General features: G+C 43.3%; 1 protein-coding gene across 5 annotated transcripts in view; it reads right to left on the bottom strand.

Annotated features, from left to right (window-relative positions):
• The window catches only part of BCL11A (BAF chromatin remodeling complex subunit BCL11A), a 99,160-nt gene extending 97,963 nt beyond the window's left edge, over positions 1–1,197 (bottom strand). The window contains exon 1 of one of the 5 annotated variants that reach the window (XM_043917938.1): positions 615–1,197. In XM_043917938.1, the coding sequence (XP_043773873.1) occupies positions 615–669 (55 nt within the window). In that variant the 5' untranslated portion in view covers positions 670–1,197. The remainder of the gene's footprint in view (positions 1–614) is intronic. The other 4 variants (XM_043917939.1, XM_043917937.1, XM_043917940.1 and 1 more) reach the window with 4 other exon arrangements.
• Positions 1,198–17,922: the final 16,725 nt, after the last annotated feature.

Raw genomic sequence — 17,922 nt, 5'->3', positions numbered from 1 at the left:
CCCCCTCCCACAATCCCACTTTCTCACTATTGTGGAGATGACTACTTTCCTCCCAGTGCACACTTGACCGTGAGCGCGCTGGTGTCCAAGGGCCAGTCTCACCTCTTTTCTCCCCGGGAATTGTTTTTTTTTTTTTTTTTTTTTTTTTAACTTGGGCTCCCCACCCCCCGTTTTTCTTCCTACGGTAAGTGGAAGTAACCCCCTTTTCCCCTCCAGTTCCCTCCCTTAGGTTTGCAGGAGAGTTGTTAGCATCCACAGCATTGTTCATTATTTTGCAAAACTGGAGGCGAAATCATTGCATTCCTTTCCGAAAAGCGAAATAAAGCAGAGGAAAGCAGGAAAGAGGAGGAGTCAAATTTTTGTAAAAATTAAATAAAATTAAAAGATTCGTGCTATCCCAAAAGTGTACATACGGCTACGACTCGGGATGGGATGAGGTTGGTTCCCCCCCCCCCCCTTTAATCTCTTTTATCCCGACTCTCGGAGGTTTTTCTCGTGGAAAAAAAAATTTTTTAATGCATGCACACACCCCTCTCTCCCCCTTTCTCTTGCTTCTCGTCCTGCGCGCTCTCGTGATTATTAATAATTATTATTACTATTATTGGGTTACTTACGCGAGAATTCCCGTTTGCTTAAGTGCTGGGGTTTGCCTTGCTTGCGGCGAGACATGGTGGGCTGCGGGGCGGGCGGGAGGCGGCGGCGGCGGCGGCGGGCGGACGACGGCTCGGTTCACATCGGGAGAGCCGGGTTAGAAAGAAGGAGACTCCAGAGAAAATATCTTCATCAGTGCCTTTTGACATCCAAAATAAATTAGAAATAATACAAAGATGGCGCAGGGAAGATGAATTGTGGGAGAGCCGTCATGGTTTTTTTTTTTTTTTAACCAAAAAAAAAAAAAAAGAGAGAGAGAGGAGAGATAGAGGGGGAGAGAGAGAGAGAGAGATGAAAAAAATGGCAAAAGCCCCCCTGAGCTGCAAGTTCAAGTGCGGACGTGACGTCCCTGCGAACTTGAACGTCAGGAGTCTGGATGGACAGAGACACACAAAACATGGGCAGGGCGAGCAGGAGAGAAGGGGAGGAGGGAAGGGGAAGCTCACACCAATGGACACACATCAGGGGCTGGACATGAAAAAGAGACCAGGACAAGCCAATGGCCAGTGCGGGGCGGGGGAGGTGCCGGGCTGGGGGCTCCGCAGACGCCAGACGCGGCCCCCGTGGGAGGGGCGGGCGGAGGGGAGGGGGCGCTGGGGCCTCGGGCTCACCAGTGGCCGCAGCGAGTGCCGAGGCAGCGGCTTGGCGGGGAGAGAGGGAAGGGGCGGCGGGGGAGGGGGAGAGCCAGACGTGCGCCCTGCTCCCCCCAACCCCGGCACGCGGACCCCAAAATGAAAGATTATTTTAAATTACAAAAAAAAAAAAAAAAACAAGAGTGTCTGGAGGCTGCAGGGGCCGGGGAAGCGCGAGCGGAGGGAAGCCAGGTAGAGTTGCTCCCGGACACCCTCCTGCGTGCGCACACCCACTTCCCTTCGCCGCCGCCGCGGAGCTCGCGCCTCGTGTGCGGACGCCGGGGGCCGAAAGCCCAGAGCCCGCGGCTGCGCTCGGGAAACTTTGCTCGAGGAGAGGATAGCCAAGAAAAATCACCCGAAGTTGGGAGCTGAGCCTCCAAGTTACAGCTACGCCGCGGGCGAGGGGAGGCGGGAAGGAGCGCCCGGCCAAGCAGAGTCCAGCTCAAGTTTGGAGGCTTGCGGGTCCGGAAAGGCAGCGCGGGGGCCTCCGGGAGCCGGGGCGGTCAGGAGAGAGAGAGAGAAAGGGCAAGGGCGAGAGAGGAGGTGCAGGCCCCGGGCCGGCTGGCGGGGAGGGCGCCCCCCAGGCCGAGCTGGGGGGCCGGGGATCTGAACGCCCAAACGATCGGGTCTGAATGCCACTGGGAGCAAGGAGTCAGGCTCTCAACGGTCGCGGAGGAAGAAAGAACAGGGAGCGGGACTCAGGGAACGTTCCGGCCCCAGGAGTGGAGTGCCCGGACCCAGGGCGAGGGAGGCGCAGAGGCGTCCACCTCACGGGGCCGCCGCCGGCCAGAGGACAAAGCCCGGGGAGTGCCAGTCCCTGGGAACGGGCTCCCGGCGCCGCGGGAGGTCCCTAAGCTGGGTCCCAGAGAAAGACACACCCCCTCCCACTCCAGAGCTACTGCTAAAGCACCGAGGAACGGCAAGAAAATGTTTCTTACGGGAAGAGCACAACTAGTCCAGTGCTGTTACCCAGGGAAAGAAAATGGGGAATGAAGAAAGAGCGACTGGCTCGCGGGAGCAGCGGGGAGGCCACAGTGGTGGGGTGACCGCCCCGGGTCAGCGCCACGCTCCCTGGGCGCCCCGGGCGGAGCCGCACCCGCCGGAGCCCGCAGCCCAGGTCTGGCCTTTCTGCAGACGTTCCCGGGAAATTAGGGAAGACCTGTTGGAAATAAACCCCTGTCTCTTTAATGCACACACACGCGCGCGCGCGCGCGCTGCTGCTGTCAAAAAGCGGGCTTCACTCTGGCGTGGGATACTTTGTTTTACGTAAAATGTACAGCAACAGCACCCCCTGCGATTGGAAAGTTTATTCAGAAACGTGCCTGCAAAGTCCCCCGGCGCCTCCCGCCTCCCAGTCTCCCCGCCTGCCTGCGCCACCCTGTAGCCTCAGCCGACGCCGCCGCCGAGAGACCGCGCTGCGATTCCAAATCCGGAAGGGCAGGGGGGAGAAGAAAATGGACTCAGGTCCAAGGGAGGCGCGGAGGGTGCAGCGGGGGGTACGGGTGGCCGCGGCCCGCGAGACTGCGAGCTGCAGGTGGACGTGTACAAGTGTGGGTCTGCAAAGCGAGGAGCCTTCTTTCCCTCTCCTCCAAGCGGCTCCACGAACCCTCGTGTCTTCTCTTCCCCCTCCTTAGTCTGAGGGACGTCGCTTTCGTAAATGCACCTCCTGGGCGGGGTGCTTTATTGTCTTAAGCGAGGGCCCCCCGCTCGCAGGCGCGCACCCATCTCCCAGCCGCGCCGGCCAGCGGCTGTTTATTCCTGTGTTTTCTTAGTAAAGTTTCAAACCCATTAGAAAATAACTGGTTTGCCTTGCTCGGCGAAGCTTCGGGCCCCTCTGAGGAAGAAAAGGAGGTTTTGATGCTCAACAGTGGGAGAAATGTGGGCTGGACCGAGTTTGTGTAAATGTGGTTTGCTGTTATTGTTTCCCTCCAGTTTGGTGGGGGTTGGGGGGGGGGACTCAAATCCTGTTTAAGAAGCAGGAAGATTCACTTGCAGTAAAGCTCTGTAGCGTGTGCGTTATACCATTTCCCCCTTTTCACGAGTTCTTCAGAGCAGGTCAGCATCTCTTTTCCACTACTGTCTTTTTTTTTTTTTTTTTTAAATCTTGTTCAACTAGCCTTAGAGCGACCAAAAGAATATCATTGCAGGGGAGGGGTGGGGGGAGCCGGACGTGGAGGAGAATGTTTGGAGGGAAGGTGAGGAGAGGGAAGAAAAAAGTACAACTGGAAGGCCTTTGAAAAATAAAAAAAAAAAAAAATAAAAGCCCCTTCAGGTAACAATAGTGAGTCCGATTCTTTCCGGAACCGAGCTTTTCAAATTTAAATATTTTTCCCATCCATCCATAAAAGTCCATATATAGAGAAGGTATATAAATGAGCAAATGTGTGTTGTGGAAATATATATGTATGATTTATATATAATGGTGTGTATAAAGCTTTTCAGGGTTGGCTGTAGTGTAAAAAGTAATGACTTTATTACCTCTGAAAGGTTCTGTGGTTTACATTTAACAGTCTTCTGAATTACAATTCATTACACAATTGTATGCTCTCTAAAACCGGCACCCTATCAGGGCCGCTATCTGTGGTTATTTCCAATAAATAACTGGCAACATTTTATTGATTTTCTTTTTAAAAAAATCATAGGAAATTAAGCACTTAGTTACAAGTAGGTCTGCTATGTTATTGCACTTGTTTCAGATTCCAGGGGGTTCCTTCCGAAACCACATCTTAAAACATACCTTTAAAACCCAATTTTGCAGCTGCCTTCCCTGGGTGCCCGTGGAGAGGTAAGTAGCGACGTTTCCACCATTAACATATATTTAATTTCACCATCATAAAATGCCCAGAGTGAAATAGGAACTACCCTCCACTCCCGCCCCTCCCCCAGCCTGATTTCACCCAGTCCAGAAAACCAGGGCTCAGTGTTGGCATTCGATTCCCTCCTGGTCGCGGACCCCCACTCCGGTCCCTCCTGCTTGCCTCTACGAGTGACGCCCCCTCCCTCATTGCTGCAGGATGCTCGCTAAAGCGCCCAAAAGTGGGGGAGGGGGAAGGTGTGTCAGTGTGTTTAAAGAAATAAAAACGTGTTGTTTTAAGAGCTTTGAAAATATTACGTAAGTATTGATTAATGATGCAGGTGGGTTTGTAGAGGGGTGAAAGGTCACTTTAAACGCTCACACTTGGATACACAGTCAGTATATTTACTTTCCAAAAGTAGCTTTTAGAAAGTAATAAATTATGACAACGTTAAAATTATTTTCTGGCGTTTCAGTTAACTTCATGTGGAGCTGTAGAACCTTTGCTGATTCCACGGAAGGGCTAATTACGCTCGGTGGGCTCTATCCCAAACCTTCGGTGACAACACTGCATGTAAACTCCAGGCCAACAGGCTACCCCTCCCCTCTCCTCCTCCCCCTCTCTATCTTGCCCGCGGAGGAGACTCCCCAGGACTTCCTGCAGTATATATTCTGCCTCTGATCTCCGTACTTAATAGCCAAGTCCTGGTTTATGCTTTATAATGTGTTGACAAGTTTTCTAACAGACTTTCTGAAATAATGCACATATATTCACGTCGGTTAGAAACCCACCGTATTTTTAGAGTCGAGTAGATCTATACCCTAATGCAGTGAGAGAGTGTAAATCATAGAGGATTTCATAGTCCTTTCAGTAGTTTTCGGTATGAAGTATGAGCCGCGTGGCCTCCAGACGTAACCTTTTAGAAAAAAAGACAGTGCTTTTATTTTATGGTGTAAAGTGCTTTTAGCTCCAGGGCTCTGAACGTGAATGTGGTCAACAAACAGCTCCAAGAGGGAGGCTTAAAACGGTCCCAGCCCTCTTGCGGAGGATCGCCTGGTGTGGGGGACTCAGGTTGAGCTGGAGAACTAAGGGTTAAAAGGTCTGTCTCGCTAGAAGCTACAAGATTAAAATAAAATAGTCACTGTCTGCCTTTAGCAGGGAACACCTTTACAGACTTAAAGATAAATGAATGAATGGTTAATATAATCACTCCCACCTTGCGTTTTACTTCTGGTTTGTTTTTGGTTTTGTTTTTGCCTTCTTCCTAATGGAAGTTCAGAAAATAGAGAATGGACAGTCATCTCAATAAAAAATAAAACTTAGGTTTGGATGCATCACTTGGCATAGGTTTTGGGGTTCTAAGAGTGGGAGTGCTAGGGTGTTAAGACAAAGGTAAAATTAATGTTAAAAAGGAAAAGAGGTTGTGCTTGAGGAAGGGGGTGGGCTTTGTGTGGGCGCTGCAAACTGAAAGGTGAGCATTAGAGCCACAGTCACCTCTTCTTCCAAGCCTCCCTCAGCCCCCACCCACTGTAACATTTCTTCCTTCTCTGTTCCCAGCATGATTCAGAGTCTGGGACCTAAGGAGGCCCCTGGAGGGCAGTGTCTACACCTGCAAAGAGACAGACTTCCCCTGGGAGGCTCTTGGGGAAACAGTATGGCATTTCTCCAGAGGCTCCCTGGACATTTAGCTGAGATAGTAGAGATGGTAGGGGTTGGAGATGAGGGTGAGGGTTGTTTTCCCTAGTTAACTCCTCCATCAGGGGGCAGTAAAAATGGGATGAAAGCATTTAGCTGACTGGCAGACTACTTCACATACCTGGATGGCTCTGTCTGCCCCCACCCTGCGCCCCCCACCTCCCGGGACCACCCCAGGAAAAGAAAGAAGGAAGGAAAGAAGGAAGGGAGCAAAGTAGGAAGTAAAAAGCTGGATCTGCTCTAAATAAACCTACACTTACCTCTAGACTGGGTTGCTGTGTGCGAGTCAACAATGTGTTGAGGCTGGTGGTAAGTCTCACCACGTTAAGTAAGAGGCTCCTGTGAAGACAGCAAGGTGTTCTGGCTGGAACACTAGAATACCCAATTTAGCTCCCTAACATTGACATCAAAGACCCATAGATGGTGGGCAGTGAAGCCAGTTCAGTGGACCACATTAGAAATGTCCAGATGTCCAAATACAATACTTAGCACACAGTAGCTTCTCAACAAAGTTTTTGAGTGAATTAAGTGAATAAATCCTATCACCACATAAATAAAACCAACATAACCATTCAAATTCTATTAGTTTCCCCCAGAACCAGTAAGGCTTTGATCAGATAACTCTTTTGTAAGAGTACATTTTAGCCTAAAAGTGATTCCCACCAAGGATGGTGAGCTTAGAAGGATTATCCCAAAGCTCAGAACAGCTGAACAATTGAATCTTGCAAGAATACCATGCAAGATATTTTCATCACCTCCAACAGTCTACATAATTAAATATCTTCCAAATAAACCAGTGTCAAGAACCCAGGGCTGCAGTCCATGGGGTCGCAAAGAGTCGGACATGACTTAGCGACTGAACAACAGCAACAAAAGAACCTACTATCAGAAAATTCATTGTTTTAATGTTACTTTTTGGACATGTTCAGATCTGGTTTCCCAAATGAGAGCACTTCTAAAAGAAAACAATACAATCAGAAAAACCAAAAATGAAAGATACCTTAAACTTCATTTTCTGTGTGCCCACCCATCCCCCAATAAATCTTTTGCTTTTAGTAGAGGAATAATTTTTTCAATACATGTTTTTTCACACCCAGTCTTAAAACAAGCTTCACCTATTCTCCTGCTCTCTCTCTCTCTTTTTTTTTTTTGCCCAAGTGGGTAAATAGAACGAAAAACAAAACAGCGCGCACACACATCTGGTCTGACATTTTGTACAGCAAATTTCAGCCCAATGTGATTTAAAACAATGTGAGTTAAAAACCTCTTAAAATTTGGGTTTATAATGGAAACGCTGACAGACTCTTAATTATAGCAGCCCTGCCAGACACTGCTATAATGAAATAGTTGTGCTTTCATTACTATAGAGGCACTATAGTTAAGGGTCTGTCAGTGTTTCTATTATAAACCCCAAGTTTAAGAGGTTTATAACTTGGGCTATTTAAATGGCACTGGGTGGAATTCAACCTATCAGTCCAGATGTGAAGTTGTTTTATAGAAGAATAACTCAGTGGAAGAAGAGCTTTTGAAAATATTCTCTCTCTCTCACTCCACCCCCCCACCTTTCCCCCTCCCTCCCCCCTTCCCTTCTTCCCTCTGTTCCTTACACAACATTACAGAAATGATTTTTACTGGTTTCAGATGGTCTTCTTGCCAACTTCTAGCTATGACTTCACTGTCTAAAAGGAAATTTTATAGGCAGTTAGTCCTTTATCTGGACAAGTACTGCTTGCCATTATTATAATTTTTTACTATTTTATTACTCTGGAGTACATACACACAACATGGACACACATACAGAGAAACACACACACATACAAACTAAAAAAAACCAACGCTATGTCAAGGAATGCAACCTCATACACATACACAGAGGTATACATGCTATGTTACATTCTGATGAAAAAGTATAAATTGACTGAAGAGAAGAAATAAAGTATCTGAAATGTTTTTGTCTTATCTATGTAGTAAAAACAATAGAGGAACTGCCATCTTATTTCAAAATTTTGTAGCTTTCCTGATATCATTTGGTTTGTTCAGAAAGCAACAACCAGAACTGTATGGTCAGCAGTGGACTATCCAAGGACTCTACACAAACACTGTAAATGTCTCTACTTGATTTTGGTTCTTGACAGATTGATGAAGAATTTATCTTGAATTATCTAATGGACCAGAATTTTGAAATATGTTCTATTAACTTGGTACACCATCACCATAATATGTAACGTTTGTTAGTGATGATGTGGTTGATGCTAATTCTAAGGAAAACAAAGATGGTGGTGGTGATCATGATGATGGTAATAGTGGTGATAAGGTCACAGTGGTAGAGATGGAAGGGGTTGGAGAAGAGAGTGGGAGTAGTTTCCCTAGTTAATGTGTCCATCAGAGGGCAGTAGAAATAGGATGAAAGATGTAGCTAAAAAGCTCCAACTTTTGCTTCTCCAACTCTTGTTCCATCAGAAAAGACATTGCACAAAGATGAGGTGGTAGATGAGTTCAAATGAAAGTTTTCAAATGCATGCTGCTCTGTTTCCCTCCCCTGCACACCAAGAAGTAGCCCTGGGTGGGTGTTTTGGGCAAGCCCTAAGTTCACTAACCTCATACAGAGAAAGAGCCAGCAAGAACTACAGTCACCATATCTGCATTTAGAAACCTTTTCACTTCCAGAAGAAGAGCAGTTCCTTTTCTCTGTTCTCTCTGACTGAAATCAGACCACCAAATCAGGCCATCAAGGACCACAGGGCCTTGATCATTCTAATTTCACAATAGCTTTAGTTGGTCTTCGCTCAAATTAGCTAAAAGAGAAGCAGTTATCAAAACATGTTACCAGGCTCAAGTTCCTTTTCTGTCAGCTTCTTATGAACCCCACAAACGCCTGCCTAGTCCCACAACCATTCCAGATGTATACCAATCATTCCCAGAGATTACTGAAGAGTTCTGGCTCTTCTGGTCCCTTTTCTAGAAATTAAGACATCTTTTTTTCCCCCCGGTAGTTAATCATCCATATTTTATTTTTTCCTGCCAAATTCAGCAAAGGAAACTTTTGTGGTAGAAAAAGCCTATTTCATCATTTTTGTCAGCTTGGTGAAGATAAATCTCTTTGGTCTCCCATTCCTGGTTGTATACAATTTGCCTGTTTTCATTTTTTTCTTAAAAAAAAAAAAAATCTCTTGCACAAGGTCAGTTATCTAAACCTCCAGATTCCTATAAAATGAAGAATCTGGTCCTAAGAACTGTTATTCTTTCTTTCTTTATGTAGTACGGCCCTGAACAGACATGAGTTGTGGTTTCTGTTCTTGGATGGCTTTCATTTTTAAGGCACTAAGATACACATACACAGGCACAAGCACATCATATAAAGTTCACAAGTCACACATGCCAAAGCCATACAGATACATACTATTTTCCTTGATTTGGGTAGCCCTGGTTTCACATTGCTGATTTGAAGAATTCTAAGCCTTTAGCAAGGACTAATTTGAGGGGACACAGCTCTGGTTACTTCTGACACTAGTTGGAGAAAGAACTTGGTTTCTCAGAAATAAAAATGGTAAATAATGAGGTTTGGTCATGAATATATCTATGATAATCTATCGTTTTCCATTTTTATGACATTAAATAGCTTAAATATTCGAGAAATAAGCTTTCTGTATTACATTTGTTTTGTAGGCAATTTCAGAGACTATTTCTAACACCATTAGTGAATGTACCATTTTTTTTAATGACATTGTTTCACTTCCGTAACACATAGTAGGCATTGAACTCACACTAAATCAAGGAATGAATTGCAAAAATGCATTTTCTGTTGTTTCAGCAGGTGAAAAAGATACAAGTATTCGTGTCTGCTCCATAATACATTAAATATGCATATAGTGGAAAATTACATGATTTCACTTTTTAAATAGTTAAGAAGTATGGGCCATTTGCATGGCTATCTAACCTACACAGAATAAATGGCAAGCCCATTTGTGTCAGGAGGAAACAATTGCATGTCTGTCTGTGTATATTTCATATAATAACTTATGTCATAAAAGCTATCACCTGACAAGTCCTGGGTTGTCACATACTTATAGGAGCCTCTGTCCTTTTCATCTTTTTACCCCTCAGCACAGAGTAGGACCTAAGGAAATGTTTTGTACATGAAAAAAAGATGAAGTAGACCACTTAGATTCCTGAGAACTTCAAAATCCTTTCTACCATAGGTAAAATGTTCTTTTTATTGTTCTCAATTCTCAGATTTTGAAATGCAATAAAATATGCAAACAACCAAAATCCAAGTACATTGCAACACAGAATAACTCTGAGAGATTAATTCTGGAGCCTGATTCTCCAGATACTACTTTCTTTAAATATCAAGGCCTATTCTAGCTGGTTCTCATTTGAAAGAAGCAAGTCCCACAGAGCCTTATAATGGCACCCACTTTCCCACCCATCTGTACTTGGTGATTTCTGTGGCCTTGCTCAGGAAACAAGAGAAATAGCAGATACGATAGAATGAGAATCCCGACCCTCTCTTCTCAAAAGATCGAATTTTGAACTCCGAGCTTAGTCAGTAGGAGAAAACACAAGATTCGTAGATTTTCAAAATAAATTCAGTTTCTGAAAGTAAACATATGAGGGGGGTAAGGCAAATATGTTAATTATTTGAATATTAAACATATAAAGGGGTTTTGCTAAGATTATAGATGTTTTGCATGTGTTGATTTAAAGATTCTAAAAAATTTAAAATAGGCTCATTTTAAAATATATGTTTTACAGGAAGTAAACTCCCCTTAATGGGAACTTGCAACTCTCATTTTTTTTCTTTTACTTTAGCATAAATAAATCAAACTGAAAAGCAACCTCAAACCAAAATGGAACTAGTTTGTTTTCTTTTTCAATTGATAAGACTTTAGTTTTAGTAACATCTTTAGAATTCTGAGCTACATTGTTATATTTCCACTGATCTTCACATTTAAGGGTTTGGATCTCTCAAAATTAATGTGAAATGCTCAGCCCAGACCTATGTTTTCAGATGTTACCCTCAGTAAGACCAACATAATAGCTGGTTTTGGTAGAACAGTTGAAAATTAATATATCTCTGACAATGCTGAGAAGTTGTGACTCATTACTATCAATTTTTAAACATTCTAGAAGGAAGAAGCTTCTCGTTATGGGAGTTGAAAGGAGCAAAAGAGCCCCTGATTTCAGGTAGCATCTTTTCTTCATTTTCTTTTAGGGACAAGGGACTGACCAGCAGCAAGGAAATAAACATTAATCCTGAAGTATATATTTTTTCCAGCATGAAACCAAAGGCCTAAACGTTGTGAATAAACTTGCACTGAAATAATCAGACGATGGCAGTAATTATTTTAATGAGAATCTCCCTAGCCAGAATAACAAACAGATATATCGCCTAATGTTACGCTGAAAGGTAGTGCATAAGCACACATACTACTGTGGTGACTAATGTGTGGTAAGAGAATCCTTCTGCTCACAGTTTGGGCATTTATGTCACCACGTATTATTGATAGCACATATTATTTTTACTACCCTGTGTCTTTATTATGTAAAGTCTAATTGCAGGAAAAATTATTTTCATCCCCTTGATTTTGATAGGCATTTCCATAGAAAAGATGGGATACAGAAAAGGCTGTGTATTGCAGAATTCCACCATTACTCAGGATGTTTGCTGATGATTACTGATGTCAGCTCTATGAGCCCTGTATACTGGCCTTTTAGGAGGGAAGGAAATGAAGTACGACAGACCTGTGATAAAATAAGGATGAGGTTCTGACGAAGACACAAGGAAACTGGACCACTTAGAATTAAAGCTTCAGCCCACCCCCTGCCCCCATTTCTGCATTCAGGTGCTGCCAGTTGCCAGAGTATATGAACTCTCTCCCTGAACTAAAACCCCTGAAAAATATCACATTAACTACACCTTGGTCCTGAAGTGGAGATAAGATTAGATTTTTTCTGGGTGTAATTTCAATGATGATGCTTTCTCTGGTAGAATGCTTTTCAAGAGAGTGAGCAGAGTAACAAAAATCTGGCATCCAGAACCAAACAAGCCTGCGTGTCTAGCCCCTGTACCGTTTCCACAAAGAAGGTCAAAAGGGGCTGAGAGGAAAGGTGTATCAAAGGTATCCTTGGAACTCAGAGCCAATAAAAATGAAACTATTCTCTTCTGAGACCTAATTAACTTTTATATCCAAAGCTACACTGCACAATTGTTCATTGCTTATGACTAGGACTAAAAAAATATATGTGCCATGGAACTAGGCTTTTAAGTGATCCATTGGGTGGCTTTTCCACGTCTGTAAGGAATTTTCTATTCTTTAGAGGTATTCACTCAATAAATAAGTCTAGGCTAATTTTTTTTCTCTCAAAATGTGAAGTATTTTCCGATATCTATCTTCAAGGGATCAGAGACTTAGTGCTACAACTTCCAAAATATTCCCTTCAAATCCTAAAACAACACCAAAACAAAGATACTCCAGAAACAAATTTCATGCTACCGGCTTTGCAAGGATTAGTCTCCTATTAGAGTCACTGTTCCTATATGATCCTTTTTCACGTTTTAAAGGAGGATATATATTTTTCTGTTACCTTTCCTGACTGTAAAGCAATCACAGGAACCTGCAGGAGGCACCATAAATATGCAAATTTCTGAGAGATAACTGTTTTCAGTGGTTATGCCTCCAAGTAGATGGGGAAACAGGAGAGCCTGGCCTCCTACTTCCAAGTAATTCGTATGTTGGAGTGCCCCCTGCTGCAATCACAGGTTGTCCAAGAAAGGGAGAATAAAATTCGGAAGCATTTAGATATGGTTAATATGTGAAATAAATGCCCACTACCTCTGCCCCAGGAACAGCCATACCCAGTTCAAAGTTCCTCCTGCCCATCACAGATTTCACTTGAAACACTTTACTCAGCCTAAAATTGGGACGATCTGCTTTTAGCTCAAAACCTTTAAATATGCAGGTTACATAAATTTTATTTCTCAAAAAAACAAAACACAGCATATCAAGACCCAGAATAGCACTTTAAAAGAGTTGAATATTCTAAGACATTTTTAGAGGTTACCCAACAATAATAAAATCTGAGTTATAAGCATATCAAGTTACCCACTAGGACATTAGAGCAGGAAGGGAAAAGTTAAAGTGTTAACAGCATGTAGGGCTATTACTCAGTTTTAAATGACTTTATTTAATAAAGGAAAATTTTGTGGGCCATTAGTTCATGGTGTGGACTGGACATTTTGATATTAAAAAAGAAAATGAAATAAAATAAATAAATGAAACCACCAAGTTACAAACATTGGAAAACTGATTACTGCAGCTCTAAAGTCACTCTATTATAGATTTCCACATTCAGACTTGGGGAGGGGGGTAATAGGACAGAATAACATGATACAATTCAGACCGTGCCGGTCTAGTGAATGCATAATATGCATTTTTAAATTGCCTGAATATATATTCACATGACAGAATCTAATGGGTTTAGGAGAAGCCCTTGTTCTTGATCAAATCATAAAAACTGTTATAAACTTGTCTATCATATCAGATCACATACACTTCTATTAAAATTGTTTTTGTCTACCTGTTTAAATACTACTAGAGTATGAATAGATAAAGGAAATTAAATCTTTTTTAAAAAATAGCTAAGTTAGGTATTAGAAACTCTAGTTAGGGCGCCAAAAGCAAGGCCTGATAACACAGCTACTATTAACTTTTTCTGTTGGACCCTCCCCAATCTTCCCCAAGCCCCCTAGTTTTGCCAGTTTTTAACATCAGTTATAGAAATGTAAGCTCTCTCCCAGCATAAACACCTCACAGTGACTACATACTAGATTTTGAATTTCAACTCCTCTTCACACCTCATCTCCATATTCAGATCTTCGCAGTTGGAGCAAAGCAGAGGACTGAGGAAATTACCTATATAATTTCAGTATTGAGGCTGCCTTTATCTGCATCATCCAGGAATCTTGCATCCTGTCTGTAGAGCCCTGACCTAAGAGCCTGTGAGGAGAGAGAGGAAAGGGGAATGGTGGGTATTAGTTACCAGGGAGAACTAATTAGAAATAGATCTTGATATTAAAGGTATCCATCTTTTCCTTACTCAAAACTTAAGCTCCCACTACTCTATACGATGAAGAGAATTTTTAACCCCCACCACCACTTTGGATTTTCTTGCCACAGAAGGTGAACTGGTAGAAAAAGAAAACCGGTACACAAAACAGCAGTTGGGAATTGAAGCTCCGTTTTACCAGAACCCCTGCCATATATGTTCTGTCACTCACCTTCTAGACACTCAGCACAATCATTCAATCTATTGAATCAAGAGACTGTTTGATCTTATCTGCATCTGTGAGCTGACTGTCAACCTGCTTAGGCTGCATATTAAATCATCTATAGTAGCTGTATCAAGCTGAGATGATCTGTTAATTCTAAATTTATTAACCCTTGGAGTGCAGTCATCATGTTTAATCTAGTGTAGCCCGCATTTATTTTACAAGACTAAATCCTTCTTTAAGATATGGCAGTGCTGTAGGTTAAAAACAGCTAATGTGGGTTTCATTATGATAATTGGGGGGGAGACTGCCTGAAAAATGCTAGTGTGACTACCCTAACAGGCAATGTATGTATGTCTGGTCCCAGGCACTCTCCTAGGCTGGCATTTGCCTGTGGGATGAAATTTATCCCAAAAACACTTCTGTGTCTAAAAAGAATGCAAAAAGAAAAAGAGGAGGGGGGAAAAGAGGGAAGAAGGCAAGGCCTCTGATGGATTTCCAGTGGTCCAGAGCCAGAAAGACTGATTTCCAAGGCAATGTCAACCCCCGATGTAACGCCTGAGGGATGAATTTCCAGAGGCACATACCTAGTGAAAGATGCTAACAAAATTCCTCAAGTGAGTCAAACTTCTCGATCAATAAAGATCACCTATTTCTGGACTGAGTGATTTTTTTTTCATTCCCCCCACCAAAGAAGAATTCCAAGCACATCAAAATATAAGGTAGACCTGCTAAAAAGAGAAAAATATGCTCATTTAATATGTTAATCTGGTCTTTAGACAAAAAAAAAAGATATCCATCTCCTCTACTTGCCCATTACTGATGTTATCAACATATTCATAGCCTTTCTTTCAGACACAAACTGCTAGGCATGCTCCCTTTTTTGGTAACCACGTGCCTGATATCTCTCTAATGTAGCCTAATAACAATTTTAGCATTCAGATGAAGCGATTTCATTCTGTGACTGCCTTTTCTATTAGATTTGATTTTGAGAAGCCCCAGTGGGTGCCTTCGAGGCAGAGATCTATCTGTGAGGCTGCTACCGGCTCAATAGCAGCCTGGGCTAACCTTGACCTTTCCCGAGACCCCGCTCCATCTGGTGCCAGCCTGCTTTCCACCACCAACCCCCCCTTTCTTGCTTCATAGTCAACATTGATCAAGGCAGAACGGAGCGCCTCGTCTCCTGGAAGGGCTGGGCAGGCTCAGGAGGACAGCACATTTCAGTATATGGAAATGATCAAGCTTCTTATGCAATCATAAATCTACATAGGAGTCTTGTGATTTGATATTTCATTCACCTCCAAAGATTTTTTTCTCTCTCCCAACAGGGATTTATAAGCTCTGTAAGAGCTCCCGGACAACGGCTTTCCCCAACACCTGGAAATTATCAAGCTTGCTGCTTGCTGAATGATGCTAACAGCTCTAATGCTGCAAATTCATTTTTAACAACTCACTGGCTTTTATCTAGGATTTGTGTGTGTGTGTATGTATGTGTATGTGTGTGTGTGTGTGTGCGCCTTCCTTTAAGAAAAATCTACCAAAGCAATGGACACCAAAATAAAACCAAAATAAAATCTGACTTGAATCTCCTATATCTCCACACCATCCCCATTATATATTTGTAGATAGATAGACTTTTCTATCTCGGTCTTCTGTCCCCTTTCTTAACTGCTTAGAGGAGGAGAGAGAGAGAGGAAAAGAGGAGAGTGGGGGAAAAGAGAGAGAGAGGAGGGGAAGATGGAAAGGTGCCAGAGAGAGTAACTGGATGTAACACTTGAATGGAGCTTGAAACCTACCTCTCCCCTCCCCAGGCCACATTCCTTCTTTCCCAAAGACCCACACAAATGTCTCCTTCTCCAAATCACCCACTACAGTGCACAGATGCCTTTTCTGCCTCACACTCTTTCTTTCCTCTTCTATCTGTTTCTGGGGCTGAGTGGTAGAGGCTGACTGAGGGGGGAGTCACGTGGGCAGCCCGTGGGCAGCGGCAGCAGCAGCTCAAAAGAAATTGACTGACTGGCCGCTTGGGCGCATTTCAATATATGGAAATGACCAGAGGCTTCTGCAATAAATCAGCACTCAACACTTTGTCATTTTTCTAGTTCTACTTCATTTTCCTATTTTCCTCTTCTCCTTACAGAAGCCTTATTTCTTGCCTTTTACCCTGCTGCGTCTCTTCCCACCTCCAGCCCCCACCCTCTCCAAATCTGGCCCCATCCTCGTCAAACGCCACCCCCCTTTCTGTTCTCTGGCTCCCCTGTAATTGGAAACATCCGGTCGAGAGGGATTCTTTTCTTTTCTTTCCCTTTAAATTTTTTTTCTTACAAAATCGGGCAGCGTTTGCTGTCGTGCCTCGGATTTCCTCCGACCAGAGGCGCGGAGATGCGCTCACTTAATCCTCAGGACCGAGGAACTCAAGCCCCTTTTGATGAAGAAAAAAGAAAAAGACTGCGGTCCACATTTCACCTCTCCCCATCCCTGCTCCCGCTGCCACCCTCAAGGAGTTCGCTTAGCAAACTTAAAAGAATATCAGAAGCAACTCGTGTTAGGAAATGCCCGGGACAGCGCTGGGTGGATAGCCAGAGAAAAGGGAGGGACGTAGTGGGCATCTAAACGGGTTTGCCAGGGGTCTTGTTTTTCTTTTGCAGATCCTCCCCCTAAACCTGCTCCTTTGCCTCGGGTCTTCTTCTTTTTTTAAACTAAAGCCGCGCGTCCCTGAAATCTGCAAAGACTCTGGATGTTTCTCAGGAGCCCCACGCAGCCTGAATTTTGTGGCGCGTGCAAAAAAGCGAAATTAACAAAACCCGATCACCGCGCGGCTGGATTTTTGTTTTTGCTTTTAAGTTCCGTGCAGACGCAAACATCACCTAGCTTCCTCCATCCCCTCTCCCTGCTCCTTCTTGAGATTTCTAATCTTCCAACTTGGGTCTCTCTCTCTTGTCGACTGGGCAGCCTCTCTTTTTTCTTTCGCTTGGATCTGGGAACAATAGGCATGTAAAGGGTCAGTGGGCATCACCCTATAAAGCTCAGAACCTAATTAATTTTATTAAAGGAGGATCTGTTTATGCAATATGACAGCCTGGGGGAATTAACCATTTGAGGACGCAGAGGCTGTTCAGACACCAGTGATTCCCACCTCACACTATAAGCTTAAATATACTTCCTGCCCCTTTTGATCCTGGGCGGCACTGTGATCCGGATCTGGTTTTTTGTTTGACCTTGTGAAGAGCTTGTCTAAATCCCGGGGTTCTGCACAAATCGAGGGACACCCAGAAAATCCATAGATGCCTGTTACCAGATGACAGTCGAAGTGTCCACCCATTCACAGTTTGTTGCAGTGACAGCTCAAAAGGTCTTACTATGGGAATGGGGGTGGGGGGTGAACCTCACATGTCCTAAAGTGAATATTTGGTGCCTGCAAAATTCTGCTTGGCAATCACATCATATGAAATCCAATGTTTCTTCACAAGAGCATAGGAAAATGTAACCCTATTTAAGTTATTATTTTTTATTTTTTCTGCCACTCTGGTGATTTGAAATACATTTTTAATAACCTACTGGATAAAAACAATTTAATAGTTTAAACATAATGTTCTCTGACTTAATCTCTCTGTGAATTCTTTAATTGCCAAAAACAAAGTTCGTTTCATTTACGAGGGCTAACTTTATATCTCCTAGGAATTCTAATGTCATAGTTGTTTTTTTTTTTTTTATCATCACCTTGGATTTTGTTCAACAGGGATCTAGAAATGTATAGCATATGTATAGAAATAGATATGATAAAATATTCAAGAGTTCTCTGAAGGAAAATGTGCTTGAAAATAACCCCCTCTTTTATGGAATTTGTTTTGATTTAGATCTATAGATAGTAAAAAGA

The sequence above is a fragment of the Cervus elaphus genome, chromosome 11 (genome assembly GCF_910594005.1).
Source record: "Cervus elaphus chromosome 11, mCerEla1.1, whole genome shotgun sequence".
Classification (NCBI taxonomy): Eukaryota; Metazoa; Chordata; class Mammalia; order Artiodactyla; family Cervidae; genus Cervus; species Cervus elaphus.
The sequence above is the reverse complement of the archived record's forward strand: the minus strand, read 5'-3'. Positions and strand labels throughout refer to the sequence as shown.